This window comes from Saimiri boliviensis, chromosome X (genome assembly GCF_048565385.1).
Source record: "Saimiri boliviensis isolate mSaiBol1 chromosome X, mSaiBol1.pri, whole genome shotgun sequence".
Classification (NCBI taxonomy): Eukaryota; Metazoa; Chordata; class Mammalia; order Primates; family Cebidae; genus Saimiri; species Saimiri boliviensis.
The window spans coordinates 13,527,501-13,547,113 of NC_133470.1; the positions used below are offsets into that span (position 1 = coordinate 13,527,501).

The following is a 19,613-nucleotide window of genomic DNA, read 5'->3' on the forward strand; positions in this document are numbered from 1 at the left end:
TGGGTTTTCTCCATGTTGGCCAGGCTGGTCTCGAACTCTTGACCTCAGGCAATCTGCCCACCTCTGCCTCCCAAAGTGCTGGGATTACAGGCGTCTGAGCCACGCGCCTAGCCGCCCCTTCCCCCCCTTTTTTTCCTCACATAGGATCTCACTCTGTGGCTCAGGCTGGAGTGCAGTGGCACAATCATAACTTGCTGTAATCTTGATCTCCTGGGCTCAAGAGTTTCCTCCCACCTCAGCCTCCCCAGTAGCGGTGACTACAAGCACATGCCAAGAGGGCTGGCTAGCTTTCCTATTTTCTGTAGAGATGGGGACTCAATACGTTGTCCAGGCTGGTCTCAGACTCCCGGACTCAAGTGATCCTCCCACCTCCACCTCCCAAATTGGGATTACAGGCATGAGCCACTGCCCAGAGCCCTTAAGTGCCTTCTAAACACCTCTTTATAAACATACTCAGGCAATTCTACATAAATGGAATATTTTTTCTATATCAATTTTTTTAAATGCTTATCAGTTTCAGTGGCTTTGTGGGATTCTGTTGTACCAGAATTTAACTACAGTGCATTTGCCACTCAATTCCCTGGAGAACTGCATTACTGATAGATTTATTCTGCATCTTGTTGGGACTTGCCTTTAAGAATATGAGATATGGCCGGGCGCGGTGGCTCAAGCCTGTAATCCCAGCACTTTGGGAGGCCGAGGCGGGTGGATCACGAGGTCGAGAGATCGAGACCATCCTGGTCAACATGGTGAAACCCCGTCTCTACTAAAAATACAAAAAATTAGCTGGGCATGGTGGCGCGTGCCTGTAATCCCAGCTACTCAGGAGGCTGAGACAGGAGAATTGCCTGAACCCAGGAGGCAGAGGTTGCGGTGAGCCGAGATCGCGCCATTGCACTCCAGCCTGGATAACAAGAGCGAAACTCCGTCTCAAAAAAAAAAAAAAAAAAAGAAAAAAAAAGAATATGAGATATGGTGGCTGATGTCATCAGTTTTATAGTCTAGTTATCGGCTTATTATCAGTTGTCACCTACATCTCAAACTATGCTTTGGTGTTGAAATCGCAAAGCTAGACTGTGATGTTCTGTCCCGGAAACAAAATAAAGATACTTTTTTCAAACTTACAGAATTTTTTTTTTTTGAGACGGAGTTTTGCTGTGTTGCCCAGGCTGGATGCAGTGGCGCGATCTCAGCTCACTGCAGCCTCCACTGCCCGGGTTCAAGCGATTCCCCTGCCTCAGCCTCCCGAGTAGCTGGGGCTACAGGTGCCCGCCACCACGCCTGGCTAATTTTTGTATTTTAGTAGAGACCAGGTTTCGCCATGTTGACCAGAATGGTCTTTATCTCCTGACCTCGTGATCTGCCCCTCGACCTCCCAAAGTGCTAGGATTACAAGTGTGAGCCACCGCGCCCGGCTACTTACAGAAATATTTAAAAGTAGGCCGGGTGCGGTGGCTCAAGCCTGTAATCCCAGCACTTTGGGAGGCCGAGGCGGGTGGATCACGAGGTCAAAAGATTGAGACCATCCTGGTCAGCGTGGTGAAACCCCATCTCTACTAAAAATACAAAAAATCAGCCGGGCGCGGTGGCTCAAGCCTGTAATCCCAGCACTTTGGGAGGCCGAGGCGGGTGGATCACAAGGTCGAGAGATCGAGACCAACCTGGTCAACATGGTGAAACCCCGTCTCTACTAAAAATACAAAAAATTAGCTGGGCATGGTGGCGCGTGCCTATAATCCCAGCTACTCAGGAGGCTGAGGCAGGAGAATTGCCTGAACCCAGGAGGCGGAGGTTGCGGTGAGCCGAGATCGCGCCATTGCACTCCAGCCTGGGTAACAAGAGTGAAACTCCGTCTCAAAAAAAAAAAATAAATAAATTAAAAAAAAAATAAATAAAAAAAAATTAGCTGGGCATGGTGGTGTGTGCCTGTAATCCCAGCTACTCAGGAGGCTGAGGCAGGAGAATCGCCTGAACCCAGGAGGCGGAGGTTGCGGTGAGCCAAGATTGCGCCATTGCACTCCAGCCTGGGTAACAAGAGCGAAACTCCGTCTCAAAAAAAAAAAAAAAACCAACAACAACAACAAAAAAAACCCAAAAAATTAGCTGAGCATGGTGGCACGTGCCTGTAATCCCAGCTACTCAGGAGGCTGAGGCAGGAGAATTGCCTGAACCCAGGAGGCGGAGGTTGCGGTGAGTCGAGATCGCGCCATTGCACTCCAGCCTGGGTAACAAGAGCGAAACTCTGTCTCAAAAAAAAAAAAAAAAAATATAATACATAAAAATAAAAATAATAAAAAAATAAAAGTAATGGATAGAATTTCCCCAATATTGAAATTTACCCTCAGGTATGTTATTAAATTTTTGGCGCCTGCTACCACTGTTTTGTATTCAAATCTAATACAAATGATATGACTTGTACAGATTTTCATAATAAATTATTTATGACAATATATCAGGATTTCATGATGGTCTGTGCCTTTCAGAAGCTCACTCATTGGAGATCTGGTTCCCTCAGATGGAAATAGGGAATATTCCTAAGGAAAACTCCCCTCTCTCTCCCAATATCATATCAAGAAAAAAAAATTCGACTCAGCAAACAGAGTTTGTTGAAGCATTTATGTAATGAAACGACTAAATGGGGTGGGAGAAAGCAGGATACATTCAACATGAATGAAGTGCAAGTAAGTGTGCAGAAGCGGGGGGTGGGAGGGGGTTCGACCAAGGTGAAGAGCGGCACCTATCCCGCTGGAGCTCGGGCCAAGTAAACCTTGTTGGCAACTCTGGTGGAGGGGCAGGACTCGGGGCAGGTGCCCGAGTACGAAACCTCAAATTCTAAGAGCCAATCCGCCTTCCGTCTGGAAAGTCGAGAAGTATTTTCCCTTATCCCCAAATCATTCGCGCCCAATTCCTAAGAACTGTAACAAAAACAAAAACACAAGAATGTGTCCCGGATCGTGCTCGTTCTCAAACACGGGGATATTTCTAAACTTTCCCCGAAGGATCATAACAAGTACCTTCCTACAGCGAGACAACGCCCCCAGAAACCGCAAGCCCCAGTGGGTGCAGCACTCTCCCTTTCTCTGAACGCCGCCTTCTATTCCAATCCGGATCCAAGCCCGAGAGCCGTGGCCGCACAGCCTGCTGGGACTTGTAGTCCACTCCTGAATCCCATTCCCTATCCGCGCAGACTCACATGGCCTCTATCTGCCCTTCGGTCTTGCAGAAGCCCAGCCCAATGTTCAATGCTCCCCACCCCCATCTCGCTCCGTCCCCTCGGGGGCCAACCTCCTCCGGTCACGTGTGAAGACTCGCATGCGGCGATTGGCCATGGGGGTTCGGGGGCGGGGCGAAAGGCCCGGAGAGGTTCCGTGCCCCTTGTCGGGCCGCTTGTTTGGCTGCTGCCGTCACCTCATGGCGACGCGAGTAGAGGAGGCAGCGCGGGGAAGAGGCGGCGGCGCCGAAGAGGCGATTGAGGTCGGACGGGGCGGACGGCGACGCAGCCCGCGGCAGAAGGTCAGTCAGGGGGACACCCTCGTTGTTGCGATCTCAGCTCACTGATGCTCGGACTCCCTTTTTCGGGGTCCACCTCTTCTCTCTCCCTGGTTACCTTTAGCCACGGGACGAATATCCGGTCCTCTTCCTTCCCGGGGGTGACGACAGTGGGAGCAGGTGGGGGGGGTGGGACCGCGATAGATGGGGTGGGACCGCGATAGATGGGGTGGGAAGGGACAACGATTGGGGGTTTGGCTGCGCGCTGCTGGGATGCCGGGAGGGAGGGCGGGCAGGGGGCGCACCGGGTTCTAAGGGGGAAGAGGTGCGACGCGGGGGTGCGCCAGGTGTGACAGCCACGTGCGGCCAGCACCACGGGGATCCCGGCGCCAGGCGTTGCATCTCCCAGCCCCTGCCGTCAACGTGCTCCCAGCGCTGAGCGCCGCTGTCCCGGGGCTCGCTGGGGTCCTGGGCTAGCCCTCCTTGCGTCCGGCAGGTGCTCAGGGCGCGCTGCAGGGTGCCCCCGGGCCGCTCCTGCTAGGCTGTTGCGCAGTAAGATAACCGCGCGGGAGCCGGGGTGTGCTTGGCCCCCCTTCCCCCGCCCCCCTGCACTCCCCGCCACTGCGCGGGCGGGCAGACGAGCGGGTGAGCGTCGCAGGGCCGGTGCGAGCGGGGTGCTCGGTCCCCGGGACCTAGACTCCGGGGCTCCGAGGGCTTGGCTGCACGTGGGGCTGGGGATGGATGGGGAGGCGATGTTGGAGGACCTCGGTCCTGCAGAGTTGGGATATCGGTATCCCAGCCCTATTTACCACCCTCACCTTCTTTTTCTCTTTCTTTCATTTATTATTAGTTTTTTTAATTTGATGAGCGGAAACTTGAACGCCTTCCCGACCCTGGCCTTGGGTCTTTCTTAATCTGGGAAACAGGCCGGACTTTTACCCTTGCCTTACTTGACTCATGTCAGGGAGTTTTCAGCCCCTCCCTAGGTATAGGAAAATTAAGACCTCTTTCAGAATGGGAGAATTCCACTTGTTCTGGAGCTCAGTGGGTGGAGTTTGAAAAAGACTGCACAATGAATGGGGTACAGGGCCCTGGAATGGATAACTGCGGGGACTGAGGCTGGGAAGGTGGGAACCCCATCTCTTTTTTTCTTTTTCCTTGCAGGTGAACATACTGAAACGTTCAACTTGTTGGATGTCTTGCTTGATCACCGAGGGCTATTTAATATTACTTAATTATGTATTTGAACACTTTTAAAAATAACTCCTATATGAAATTACGAAATATTTTTCTAATGCAGTTCATAAACTTCAAAAGGGAGAACAAAGGTCCAGTTTACATCTGAGCAGAGTGTTAAGAATTAGCTTTTGGGAGCCTGTTTCTACGGTCAGATATTTTCATGTTTCTGCATGAGAGTGTCACTACTTCTCAATTACCTCTCTTTTCTCTCTCCCTCTCTTTGTGTTTTAAAAGAAAGATCCAGTGCTTGCAGGACAGAAAAAGAAGCTGTAGACCAACGTACTGTAAGGGATTCAAAACCGTCACTTGGGACACTTTACGTATTCCCTGAGTGTGGGGTGCCAATCTCAGTGTTTGATTTCATAGATTCCCCAGGGGAGGAGGACGGCGATAAAAAGCCACTGCAATTGAGGATATAAGTTCTCTTTTATGACGCTGGGATAAGGACAAAAAGTAGTTGAATTAGGAACTAAGGTTTAATCAACTAGCATTTTAAATGACCAAGATAGGAGGTAATGACCGTTCCAGTGCAGAGCTCTGGTTAACTGCTGGATACGAATAGTCATGTGTGTGTCTATTTATTTTTGTTTACATACCTCATGCTCCATTCTTCTTTGCTTGTGCTCTTCTGGGCATCTTTTCCCTTTTAATTTTTTTTTTTTGTTTGTTTGTTTTTGAGACAGTTTTGCTCTGTCTCCAGGCGCCAGGCTGGAGTGCAGTGGCGCAATCTCGGCTCACTGCAATCTCCGCCTCCCGGGTTCAAGCAATTCTCCTGCCTCAGTCTCCAGAGTAGCTGGGATTACAGGCGTGCCCCACCACACCCAGCTAATTTTTGTATTTCTTTTTTTTTTTTTTTTTTGAGACGGAGTTTCGCTCTTGTTACCCAGGCTGGAGTGCAATGGCGCGATCTCGGCTCACCGCAACCTCCGCCTCCTGGGCTCAGGCAATTCTCCTGCCTCAGCCTCCTGAGTAGCTGGGATTACAGGCACGCGCCACCACGCCCAGCTAGTGTTTTGTATTTTTAGTAGAGACGGGGTTTCACCGTGTTGACCAGGATGGTCTCGATCTCTCGACCTCGTGATCCACCCGCCTCGGCCTCCCAAAGTGCTGGGATTACAGGCTTGAGCCACCGCGCCCGGCCTTCTTTTTTTTTTTTTTGAGACGAAGTTTCGCTCTTGTTACCCACGCTGGAGTGCAGTGGCATGATCTCGGCTCACCGCAACCCCCGCCTCCTGGGTTCAAGCAATTCTCCTGCCTCAGCCTCCCTAGTAGCTGGGACTACAGGCGTGCGCCACCATGCCCAGCTAATGTTTTGTATTTTTAGTAGAGACGGGGTTTTACCATGTTGACCAGGATGGTCTCGATCTCTTGACCTCGTGATCCACCCGCCTCGGCCTCCCAAAGTGCTGGGATTATAGGCGTGAGGCACCGCGCCCGGCCCTAATTTTTGTATTTCTTAGTAGAGACGGGGTTTCACCATGTTGGCCAGGATGGTCTTGATCTCTTTTTTTTTTTTTTTTTTTTTTTTTTTTGAGACGGAGTTTCGCTCTTGTTACCCAGGCTGGAGTGCAATGGCGTGATCTCGGCTCACCGCAACCTCTGCCTCCTGGGTTCAGGCGATTCTCCTGCCTCAGCCTCCTGAGTAGCTGGAATTACAGGCACGTGCCACCATGCCCAGCTAATTTTTTGTATTTTTAGTAGAGACGGGGTTTCACCATGTTGACCAGGATGGTCTCGATCTCTTGACCTCGTGATCCACCCGCCTCGGCCTCCCAAAGTGCTGGGATTACAGGCTTGAGCCACCGTGCCCGGCCTCAAAAAATTTTTTAAAAATCACTTTGACGTTATTTCCCTATGTTCCTTACTTTTTAAAATTTCCTTCAGGTCACTGACTTGAAGAAATATTCCTTAATTCTAACTTAACCTTTACCCTTTTTTTCAGGAAGCAGAAATGATGTTTAATGAATTGAGTTTTTTGAAAATACTGAAAGAATTAAAAGTGACTGTTTTGTCATTATTTAGTTACATTATGGGACCTGAAGTGAGGAACAACTGGAGATGGGCTTTTTTGGTTCCTGGTTGCTTTAACCATCTGCCTAGTCACTCATGTGTGACCTGCTCAGTTAATTGTGGCATTGTTTCACAACTACATCCATTTGAATGGTCTCTTGAGATAACCTTTTGCTTCTAAAGGTAACCTCACAGTACATTACTAGGGGTCTCTTGAGGAATTGTCTAAAACTCTACTGAAACAGTAGCTACTAGTGACATGTAGCTAAATTTGTTAACTGAAGTTAAAATTAAAAATTCTTAGGCCAGGCGCGGTGGCTCAAGCCTGTAATCCCAGCACTTTGGGAGGCCGAGGCGGGTGGATCACAAGGTCAAGAGATCGAGACCATCCTGGTCAACATGGTGAAACCCCGTCTCTACTAAAAATACAAAAAAAGTAGCTGGGCATGGTGGCATATGCCTGTAATCCAAGCTACTCAGGAGGCTGAGGCAGGAGAATTGCCTGAACCCAGGAGGCGGAGGTTGTGGTGAGCCGAGATCGCGCCATTGCACTCCAGCCTGGGTAACGAGCGAAACTCTGTTTCAAAAAAAAAAAAAAAAAAAAAATTCTTTTCCTCAGGCACACTCGCCAAGTTTCAGGTGTTCAGTAGCCATTGTGGCTAGTGGCTACTGTATTAGAGCAGACCTAGAATATTTCCATCGTTGCATAAAAATTTTATAGAACAGGCCGGGTGCGGTGGCTCACGCCTGTAATCCCAGCACTTTGGGAGGCTGAGGTGGGTGGATCACGAGGTCAAGAGATCGAGACCATCCTGGTGAACAAGGTGAAACCCCGTCTGTACTAAAAATACAAAAATTAGCCCGGCGTGGTGGTGCATGCCTGTAGTCCCAGCTACTCGGGAGGCTAAGGCAGGAGAATTGCTTTAACCCAGGAGGCGGAGGTTGCAGTGAGCCGAGATCGCGCCATTGCACTCCAGCCTGGGTAACAACAGCGAAACTCCATCTCAAAAAAAAAAAAAATTTTTTTTATAGAACAGCATTGGTCTAAAAAGATGAGTACACTATATCTAGTATGTCAAGCACTTTTTAGAACATCAGCCTCATTCATTTTACTTCCCATGAATCCCTATGTAGAATTTGCTTTGTATGGTTGATTTTCAGAAAATTAATAGACTTGCCGAGCGCGGTGGCTCAAGCCTGTAATCCCAGCACTTTGGGAGGCCGAGGCGGGTGGATCACGAGGTCAAGAGATCGAGACCATCCTGGTCAACATGGTGAAACCCCGTCTGTACCAAAAATACAAAAAATTAGCTGGGCATGGTGGCACGTGCCTGTAATCCCAGCTACTCAGGAGGTTGAGGCAGGAGAATTGCCTGAGCCCAGGAGGCGGAGGTTGCGGTGAGTCGAGATCGCGCCATTGCACTCCAGCCTGGGTAACAAGAGCGAAACTCCTTCTCAAAAAAAAAAAAAAAAAAAAAATTGATAGACTTTTTTTGGCAATGGTTTTTAGGTTTACAGAAAAATCGAGCAGAAGAAAGTACAGAGATTCCGTATACCCCTTCACATATACCCTTATCCCGCTATTATTTACATCTTGCATTAGTATGATACTTTTGTTAAAATTCATGAGCCAATATTGGTACATTATTACTAAGTCCATAGTTTAGGGTTTTATCTGGTGCTATATATTCTATGTGTTTTGACAGATGTGTACTGACATGGATCCATGATTATAGTATCACAGAAGAGTTTCACAGTCCTATAAGTGTGTTGTGCTCTACTGTTCATCCCTGTCTCCCTTTCCCTAGACTACTGGCAACTACTGGTCTTATTTTGATTTTATTTTATTTATTTATTTATTTATTTATTTATTTATTTTTGAGACAGAGTTTCACTCTTGTTACCCAGGCTGGAGTGCAATGGCGCGATCTCGGCTCACCGCAACCTCCGCCTCCTGGGTTCAGGCAATTCTCCTGCCTCAGCCTCCTGAGTAGCTGGGATTATAGGCACGTGCCACCATGCCCAGCTAATTTTTTGTATTTTTAGTAGAGACGGTTTCACTATGTTGACCGGGATGGTCTCGATCTCTTGACCTCGTGATCCACCCGCCTCGGCCTCCCAAAGTGCTGGGATTACAGGCTTGAGCCACCGCGCCCGGCCTATTTTATTTATTTATTTATTTTATTTAATTTTTTTCTTTTAAAGATGGGGTTTCACCATGTTAGCCAGGATGGTCTCGATCTCCTGATCTTGTGATTCGCCCACCTCAGCCTGCCAAAGTGCTGGGATTATAGGTATGAGCCACCACTCCTGGCCTTATTTTATTTTATTTTGTTTATTCATTTTTTTGAGACAGAGTCTCACTCTGTCAGCCAGGCTGGAGTGCAGTGGCACGATCTTGGTTCACTGCAACCTCTGCTTTCTGGGTTCAAGTGATTCTCCTGTCTCAGCCTCAAAAGTAGCTGGGATTACAGGCACCCACCACCATGCTTTGCTAATTTTTTTTCTTTTTTTTTTGAGACGGAGTTTTGCTCTTGTTACCCAGGCTGGAGTGCAATGGTGCGATCTCGGCTCACCGCAACCTAACCTCTGTCTCCTGGGTTCAAGCAATTCTCCTGCCTCAGCCTCCTGAGTAGCTGGGACTACAGGCGTGCGCCACCATGCCCAGCTAATTTTTGTATTTTTAGTAGAGACGGGGTTTTACCATGTTGACCAGGATGGTCTCGATCTCTTGACCTCGTGATCCACCTGTCTCAGCCTCCCAAAGTGCTGGGATTATAGGCGTGAGCCACTGCGCCTGGCCCATTTTTTTCCATATTTAATAGAAATGGTTTTTTTGCCATGTTGGCCAGGATGGTCTCAAACTCCTGACCTCAGGTGATCTCCCCACCTTGGCCTCCCAAAATGCTGAGATTACAGGCATGAGCTGCCACGCCCGGCCTTATTTTTCAAAAATTTTTATCGAGATGGAGGTCCTGCTGTGTTGCCCAAGCTGGTCTTCAACTCCTCGGCTCAGGTGATTTTTCCACTTTGGCTTCCCAAAGTGCTGGGATTATAGGCATGAGCCACCACACACCGCCTGATCTTTTTATTGTCTTGATAGTTTTGACTTTCCCAGTTGTCTAAGGTTGATACATTTTTTCTTTACTAGATTTTTGCTTGGGAATGTTAAAAATTGTTTAACTACTATTCAACTAATTTTTAGGTCCATAAACCATGTGGAAGGATAATACAAAGTATCGAGGCCCAAATTAACAAAATCTTGCATTTCCGTAATGCCCTGTAGTTTTTATGGCACATTGGCACATATATTAACTCTTTCAGCATCAGTCACATGCTGTGGAGAAGGCTGGGCAGCTTGTCATTGCCCTCATTTTCTTGTGTCAAGCTGCTCAGCAGGGTTAAGTCATTTGCCTAAGGGGTGAAGCTGAGTCTGGAACCCAGTAGTCTTTCATCTATACTACAGTAATAAGTAGTGTACTCAGTAAATACTGGGGATTTTAGAGTCAGGACTCCTGGCTTTCTGCCACCCATAGCTGTGCAACCTTGGGCAAGTTTCTCAATCTTTCTAAGCTTCAGTTGCATCATCTGTAAGGAGGGGATAATGCTCATACCTACCATAGGGGATTACTGTGAAGAAGGACTTGATGGGATGCATTTAGAATTTTACATGGTTTGGGGGGAGGACATATGGAAGAGATTCATTTCTCTTGCATTTAGGGTGCTAATCTTTTAAATCCATCTTCCAACCTTCGTATTCTCTCTTCTTCCCAGAATCTCTCCATGATAGACATAATGAGGAGAAATCAGGTCGGGATTGGGCAAGAGTATGGGGGCAGGAAGAAGCCATTTCATTAATCTTGTTTTTCTCCCCATTTGCCAACTTGATGAACTTCCACTCTTCTGGCACAGAGATTGAGTAATGAGAAATAAAGTGATCTGCTTACAGCATTGTTTTCTAATTGTATCACCAAGCTTTGGTAAATTTCTTTTTTTTTTTGAGACAGAGTTTCGCTCTTGTTACCCAGGCTGGTGTGCAATGGCGCGATCTCGGCTCACCGCAACCTCCGCCTCCTGGGTTCAGGCAATTCTCCTGCCTCAGCCTCCTGAGTAGCTTGGATTACAGGCATATGCCACCATGCCCAGCTACTTTTTTTGTATTTTTAGTAGAGACGGGGTTTCACCATGTTGACCAGGATGGTCTCGATCTCTTGACCTCGTGATCCACCCGCCTGGGCCTCCCAAAGTGCTGGGATTACAGGCGTGAGCCACCGCGCCCGGCCTTCTTTTTTTTTTTTTTAACTGGAATCAAATAGGACAAGCAATAATGAGAATACACCAGCATATTCTTCTATTCATACAACATTTTCATATCATATTATACCATATTTATTTGTTATATTACTGGAACGTGTTTTATTTATTTGTTTTTTTTGTTTGTTTTTTTTGTTTTTTGAGACGGAGTTTCACTCTTGTTACCCAGGCTGGAGTGCAATGGGGCGATCTCGGCTCACCGCAACCTCCGCCTCCTGGGTTCAAGCAATTCTGTCTCAGCCTCCTGAGTAGCTGGGACTACAGGCGCGTGCCACCATGCCCAGCTAATTTTTTTTGTATTTTTAGTTGAGACAGGGTTTCACCGTTTTGACCAGGATGGTCTCGATTTCTTGACCTCATGATCCACCCGCCTCAGCCTCCCAAAGTGCTAGGATTATAGGTGTGAGCCACCGTGCCCGGCCTTATTTATTTGTTTTTTTGAGATGGAGTCTTGTTCTATCACCCAGGCCGGAGTGCAATGGCGCAATCTCAGCTCACTGCAACCTCTACTTCCCAGGTTCAAGTGATCCTCCTGCTTCAGCCTCCCCAGTAGCTGGGATTATAGGCATGTGCCACCATGCCCTGCTAATGTTTATATTTTTAGCAGAGACGGGGTTTCACCATCTTGGCCAGGCGGGTCTCGAACTCCTGACCTCAAGTGATCCACCTGCCTTTGCCTCCCAAAGTGCTGGGATATCAGGCATGAGCCACTGCGCCCGGCCTGGAACCTGGTTTATATGTTATTTTGTGTGTTATTTATATTGGTCTTGGCTAGAGAAGTTTTATTTAGGAAGGTATATATCAAATACAAATGACATAAAGTAGTGCTTTTGTGGAATTCTTCACAAGATTCACTATAATGGGCTTCTGTTAAATAGATATGCTGTGACAGTTTTACACTTCTCAGAGTTACATTTCAAAGGAAAGATATTTTGAGACCTCAAATTTCATTTGTGTTTCATGCACTGTTAGTCACTTAAGATATAAATGCATTGTAATATCTCCTTAACTCTGCAAGGTAGGTGGTATCCCCAGGTATTTAGATAAGGCATCTAAGTCTCAGTCGGAAACAAACTTGTATGAATAATAGAGCTCACAGTTGGTGAAGTTTGCTAGAGTTAATGTATAGTTGTGTAACTGATAGTATGACAAATGTCTTCTAATGCACAGGCAGTTTTTGCTTACCTCGTTAAGTTTAATACTTCAAAAAAGCCGGGCGCGGTGGCTCAAGCCTGTAATCCCAGCACTTTGGGAGGCTGAGGCCGGTGGATCACGAGGTCAAGAGATCGAGACCATCCTGGTCAACATGGTGAAACCCCGTCTCTACTCAAAATACAAAAAATTAGCTGGGCATGGTGGCACGTGCCTGTAATCCCAGCTACTCAGGAGGCTGAGGCAGGAGAATTGCCTGAACCCAGGAGGCGGAGGTTGCGGTGAGCCGAGATCGCGCCATTGCACTCCAGCCTGGGTAACAAGAGCGAAACTCCGTCTCAAAAAAAAAAAAAAACTTCAAAAAATCTGTTTGCTTCCTCTTCCTGCTGCCTTCCCCCTAATTCCTTTTGTTTGGTTCTAATGTGACCATGAATAACTTATAGTTAATATAATGGATGTGTCAGCATTTATAAAGTATGGGCCAGGCATGGTGGCTCATGCTTGAAATCCCAGTGCTTGGGGAGGCCGAGACGGGAGGACTGCTTATCGCCAAGATTTTGAGACCAGCTTGGGCAACACAAGGAGACCCCTGTCTCTATGAAGAATTAAAATCTTAGCCAGGCACATTGGTATATGCCTGTAGTTTCAGCTACTTGGGAGGCTGAGGTGGAAGGATCAGTTGAGCCTGGGAGGTCAAGGCTGCAGTGAGCCATGATTGGGCCACTGTACTCTAGCCTGGGCAACAGAGTGAGACTTTGTTTCTAAGAAATAAATAATAAAAATAAAAAGTAGCCGGGTGCGGTGGCTCAAGCCTGTAATCCCAGCACTTTGGGAGGCTGAGGCGGGTGGATCACGAGGTCAAGAGATCAAGACCATCCTGGTCAACATGGTGAAACCCCGTCTCTACTAAAAATACTAAAAAAAAATTAGTTGGGCATGGTGGCGTGTGCCTGTAATCCCAGCTACTCAGAAGGCTGAGGCAGGAGAATTGCCTGAACCCAGGAGGCAGAGGTTGTGGTGAGCCGAGATCGTGCCATTGCACTCCAGACTGGGCAACAAGAGTGAAACTCTGTCTCAAAAAAAAAAAAATAAAAAATAAATAAAAAAAATAAAAAGTATAGGCTGGGCACTGTGGCTCACACCTGTAATCCCAGCACTTTGGGAGGCTAAGGCAGGTGGATCACCTGAGGTCAGGAGTTTAAGACCAGCCTGGTCAACATGGTGAAAACCCGTCTCTACTAAAAATACAAAAATTAGCTGGCTGTGGTGGCACATGCCTGTAATCCCAGCTACTTGGGAGGCTGACTTAGGAGAATCACTTGAACCTGGGAGGTGGAGGTCGTAGTGAGCCAAGATCACGCCACTGCGCTCTAGCCTAGGTGACAAAGGGAGAGACTCCATGTCAAAAAAAAAAGTATAAAATAGTATACAAATTCAATATAATATTCATCGACATTGAGATGTGACATTTCTAGAAGCGGTTAGAAATAGGTGACTTTTAGGCCGGGCGCGGTGGCTCAAGCCTGTAATGCCAGCACTTTGGGAGGCCGAGGCGGGTGGATCACGAGGTCAAGAGATCGAGACCATCCTGGTCAACATGGTGAAACCCCATCTCTACTAAAAATACAAAAAATTAGCTGGGCATGGTGGTGCGTGCCTGCAATCCCAGCTACTCAGGAGGCTGAGGCAGGAGAATTGCCTGAACCCAGGAGGCAGAGGTTGCGGTGAGCCGAGATCGCGCCATTGCACTCCAGCCTGGGTGAAAAGAGCGAAACTCCGTCTCAAAAAAAAAAAAAAAAAGAAAAAGAAAAGAAAAAGAAATACGTGACTTTTTAAAAAAATTAATTAATTTTTTTTTTTTTAGACGGAGTTTTGCTCTTGTTGCCGAGGCTGGAATGCAGTGGTGCAGTCTTGGCTCACCGTAACCTCCACCTCCCAGGTTCAAGTGATTCTCCTGCCTCAGCCTCCCAAGTAGCTGGTATTACAGGCATGCGCCACCACACCTGGCTAATTTTTATATTTTTAGTAGAGACAGGTTTCACCATGTTGGTCAGGCTGATCTTAAACTCCTGACCTTGTGGTCTGCCCGCCTTGGCCTCCCAAAGTGCTGGGATTATAGGCGTGAGCTACTGTGCCCAGTGGTAAGGTGACTTTTAAAATCCATTAAGACCCTGGGAGTATATCTATGTTTTTTGAGATGGAGTATCACCCTCGTTGCCCAGGCTGGAGTGCAATGGCACAGTCTTGGCTCACTGTAACCTCCTGTCTTCCAGGTTCAAGCAATGCTGCTGCCTCAGCCTCCGAGTAGCTGGGATTACAAGCATGTGCCACCACGCCTTGCTGTTTTTTAATTTTAGTAGAGACGGGGTTTCTCCATGTTGGTCAGGCTGGTCTTGAACTCCCAACCTCAGGTGATCCGCCTGCCTTGGTCTCCCAAAGTACTGGGATTACAGGCATGAGCCACTGCGTCTGGCAGGAGTATATTTTTTTTTTTTTTTTGAGACGGAGTTTCGCTCTTGTCACCCAGGCTGGAGTGCAATGGCGCGATCTCGGCTCACCGCAACCTCCGCCTCCTGGGTTCAGGCAATTCTCCTGCCTCAGCCTCCTGAGTAGCTGGGATTACAGGCACGCGCCACCATGCCCAGCTAATTTTTTGTATTTTTAGTAGAGACGGGGTTTCACCATGTTGACCAGGTTGGTCTCGATCTCTCGACCTTGTGATCCACCCGCCTCGGCCTCCCAAAGTGCTGGGATTACAGGCTTGAGCCACCGCGCCCGGCGGCAGGAGTATATTTTTATGATAGAATTTACCTCCTATTTGAAATTCTGTTGGTACTTTTAAATACTTACATTTTATTATATGAAGGAAAAGATAAAATAACTGGTGGTGTCCTCGGATACTATCAAAATAATTTTTTTTTTAATGTTGGGTCTGAGTACAGATACCAAAATAATTTTGTAAGCCATTTATTGCATGGGGTATTGATTTGTATTCTGTGTTGCATTTCCAAAATGTCCCTAGAATGACTTCTGTTATCGCCTACTTCCCACCTTATAATCGGTCCTGGTAATATTTACTTGCTACTTTTTTTTTTTTTAATTTTTCTTTTTTCCCTACTCTTAAGGTAGAATGGTTTGGCAAGAAAGATATGCCAGTAGTTTGGGTGTGCCAGTAGCTTAGAAGCTCTTTTTTTTTTTTTTTTTTTTTTTTTTGAGACAGTTTTGCTCGTTACCCAGGCTGGAGTGCAATGGCGCGATCTCGGCTCACTGCAACCTCCACTTCCTGGGTTCAGGCAATTCTCCTGCCTCAGCCTCCTGAGTAGCAGGAATTACAGGCACGCGCCACCATGCCCAGCTAATGTTTTGTATTTTTAGTAGAGACGGCGTTTCACCATGTTGACCAGGATGGTCTCGATCTCTTGACCTCATGATCCACCCTCCTCGGCCTCCCAAAATGCTGGGATTACAGGCTTGAGCCACCGCGCCCGGAGCAGGAGCAAGGAGCAATCAGATGCCCGAGATGCCACCTGCTCAGGTGACACACCTGTCCCTGGGGCAGCTGGGAGCCTGTCTGCCACACTGTGCAGGGGGCACCGGGGATCTGCCCAGTTATGAAACTGCCTCCCCCAGTCACTTCCCTCTCCATGGGGGCCATTCTCTTATTAAAAGGTAAATGATGGCCGGGAGCGGTGGCTTACGCCTGTAATCCTAGCACTTTGGGAGGCCGCGGGTGAATCACCTGAGGTCAGGAGCTCAAGACCAGACCAGCCTGGCCACTATAGTGAAACCTCATCCTTTAAAAAGAAATAAATAAATAAAAGGCAAATGATGTACACAGTCTAATATAGATGTTACTGGCCAGGCACGGTGGCTCGCGCCTGTAATCCCAGCACTTTAGGAGGCCGAGGCAAGCAGTTCACCTGAGTTCTGGGAGTTCAAGAGCAGCCTGGCAAACATGCTGAAACCCTGTCTCTACTAAAAGTACAAAAATTAGCTGGGTGTGGTAGTAGGCACCTGTAATCCCAGCTACTCAGGAGGCTAAGGCAGGAAATTGCTTGAACCTGGGAGGCGGAGGTTGCAGTGAGCTGAGGTTGTGCCACTTACACTCCAGCCTGGGCCACAAGAGTGAAATTCTGTCTCAAAAAAAAATACGTATATATATAGAGGTTACCAGTAAATGTACGGTAGTAGCACTTACACTGCTAGGTTATGAGACTAAAGAAGCTGTGTCCAAAGTAGACCTTTCCCGGATCCTTTTGCTCATTCTTGGCTTCTTTAGCAGTGGAGGAGATCAGGTTCCCTCATCCCTTAGTTTAGCACTAATCTGCCCCTCTTTTCTTGTCATTTACCCTATTAATGGTTCCGTGTGTTCTTTGTGCTCTTACATGCTGTGACAGTTACTCTGGATCGTTTAGCTGCCTGCCTCCAGGTAGTAGTTAGGACAACTCCTAGAACTTACTGTGCCTCCAATTTATGATCCCTCCTCAGAACTCTATCATTTCTCTGGCTTCATTTATTTATTAATTTTTTTGGGTAACAGTTTTATTAAATAATTCACATGCCATATAATTTACCCATTTATAGTGTATAATTAAATTTATTTGTTTTTGAGACAGAGTTTCCCTCTTGTTACCCAAACTGGAGTGCAATGGCGCAATCTTGGCTCACTGTAACCTCTGCCTCCCGGGTTCAAGCAATTCTGCCTCTGCCTCCCGAGTAGTTAGGATTACAGGTGCATGCCACCACGCCTGGCTAATTTTTTATATTTTTAGTAGAAATGGAGTTTCACCATGTTAACCAGGCTGGTCTCAAACTCCTGACTTCAGGTGATCTGCCTGCCTCGGCCTCACAAAGTGCTGGGATTACAGGGTGGGCCACTGTGCCCGGCCTCAATTTTTTATAGTATGTATTTAGAGTTGTGTGACCATCACTACACTTGTTTATTTTTTATTATTTTTTATTAGAGACAGAGTTTTACCATGTTGTCCAGCCTGGTCTCAAACTCCTGGGCTCAAGGGATCCTCCTGCCTAGGCCTCTCTCAAGGTGCTAGGATTACAGGCGTGAGCCACCGCGCCCGGCCCCCACTTGTTTATTTTTAACATAACCTGGGAGGAACATGTTCTTTAGAGAGTATGCTGTTTATAGAGAAAGGCAAGAATTCAGTCTCTGCTTTCCTTGTCCTATGTTGAGGACGTGGTTACTTGAATTACCTTATCACTGAGGCTGTTTATCATACCTGCCTATAAGATAGTTCTGAGAATTAAATGAGGAAATAGTCTATCAGATACTATTACAGAGGCTTCAGAATGAGCCAGGGCAATGAAGGTCAAGGGAAAGTGTTTACACTGGTTGTCCCTCACCACCCATTTGGATTACACTGATTGGCACACCTGTCCCTTAACAAAAAGAGGGAAAGATACCTGTTAGGTATAGTTGAATAAGAAGGAAGTAGCGCTCTTCTCCCTGTTCTCTTCCCTGGTCCCAGGGCATATTTCCTAGAGGTGGATCTGTCTGCTTATTACTGCCAAGGTGTGGACCCCTTTCTGGTCACGGTTTGACAGAACTCTCTATTCCTGCTCCCACCACAACCAGGACAGCAGTTCTCAAACTTTGGTTTGGGGATCTTTTTGTATACTTAAACATTATTCAGAGTTCTAAGGAGCTTTTGTTCATGTGGACTTTACCTAATAATATTTACCATATTAGAAATTAAATAAAAAATGTAACATTATTAATTCACTTAAAACATGTAATGAGGCAGGGTGTGGTGGCTTATGCCTGTAATACCAGCACTTTGGGAGACTAAGGTGGGTGGATCACCTGAGGTCAGGAGTTTGAGACCACCTTGGCCAACATGATGAAAGCCTGTCTCTATTAAAAATATAAAAATTAGCTGGGCATGCTGGTGGGCATCTGTAATCCCAGCTACTTGGGAGGCTGAGGCAGGAGAATCACTTGAACTTGAGAGGTGGAGGTTGCAGTGAGCCAAGATTGCACCATTGCACTCCACCCTGGGCGACAGAGCAAGATTCCATCTCAAAAAAAAAAGATGTACTGGCCGGGCGCGGTGGCTCAAGCCTGTAATCCCAGCACTTTGGGAGGCCGAGGCGGGTGGATCACGAGGTCAAGAGATCAAGACCATCCTGGTCAATATGGTGAAACCCTGTCTCTACTAAAAATACAAAAAAGTAGCTGGGCATGGTGGCACATGCCTGTAATCCGAGCTACTCAGGAGGCTGAGGCAGGAGAATTGTCTGAACCCAGGAGGCGGAGGTTGCGGTGAGCCGAGATCGTGCCATTGCACTCCAGCCTGGGTAACAAGAGCGAAACTCCGTCTCAAAAAAAAAAAAAAAAAAAAAAAAAGATGTACTTTAGTTATCTATTACTGTGAAATGGATCACTCCAAAACTTACTGACTTGAAACGTTTGTACAGTTTCGGGGGTTTAGGAATCTGGGTGTGGCTTAGCCAGATCCTTTGCTTTAGGATCTCTCAAGGGCTGCAGTAACCTGAAGGCCCGACTGGGAAGGATCCACTTTGGAGCTCACTCTTTTGGCTGTTGGCAAGATTCAGTTCCTCATGGGCTGTTGGACTGAGGCCTCAGTTCCTCATGAGCAGTTGGCCGGAGGCCTTCCTTGGTTCCTTGCCACATGGGTCTTCCTGTAAGCGTCTCACAAGATGGCAGCTGCTTCATCCGGGTGAGTAAGAGGGAGTGCCAGCACAAAAGAGAAGGAAGTTGCAGTGTTTTGTATCGTAATCATAGACATGACATCTTCTCACTTTTGATGAATTCTCTCTTCATTAGAAACCAGTCACTAGGACCGGGCATAGTGGCTCACGCCTGTAATCCAAGCACTTTGGAGGCCAAGGCGGGCGGATCACCTTAGGTCGGGAGTTCAAGACCAGCCTGACCAACATGGTGAAACCCCGTCTTGTTAAAAAAAAAAAAAAGAAACCAGTCACTAGGTTCAACCCATACTCAAGGGGAGGGGACCATTGGGGGCCATGGCAGAAGCTGCCTATCACACATGTTAACATAAGTAACATTAAAAAAAAAATAGCCGGGTACGGTGGCTCACGCCTGTAATCCCAGCACTTTGGGCGGCCGCGTTGGGTGTATCATCTGAGATCAGGAGTTCGAGACCAGCCTGACCAACATGGAGAAACCCCATCTGTACTAAAAATACAAAAAATTAGCTGTGCGTGGTGGTGCATGCCTGTAATCCCGGCTACTCAGGAGACTAAGGCGGGATAATTGCCTGAACCCAGGAGGCAGAGGTTGCCATGAGCCGAGATCATGCCATTGCATTCCAGCCTGGGCAACAAGAGTGAAACTCAGTCTCAGTTAATTAATTAATTAATTAATAAGCAAGCAAGCTGATTTTCCAAAATAAAAGTTAGTGGGAAGA

General features: G+C 47.2%; 1 protein-coding gene across 3 annotated transcripts in view; it reads left to right on the forward strand.

Moving 5' to 3' along the window:
* Positions 1–3,352: 3,352 nt before the first annotated feature.
* The window catches only part of TXLNG (taxilin gamma), a 63,668-nt gene continuing 47,407 nt past the window's right edge, over positions 3,353–19,613 (forward strand). For all 3 annotated transcript variants that reach the window (XM_039475406.2, XM_039475407.2, XM_074391737.1), the window contains exon 1: positions 3,353–3,513. In XM_039475406.2, coding sequence (XP_039331340.1) covers positions 3,412–3,513 — 102 coding nt within the window. In that variant the 5' untranslated portion in view covers positions 3,353–3,411. The remainder of the gene's footprint in view (positions 3,514–19,613) is intronic.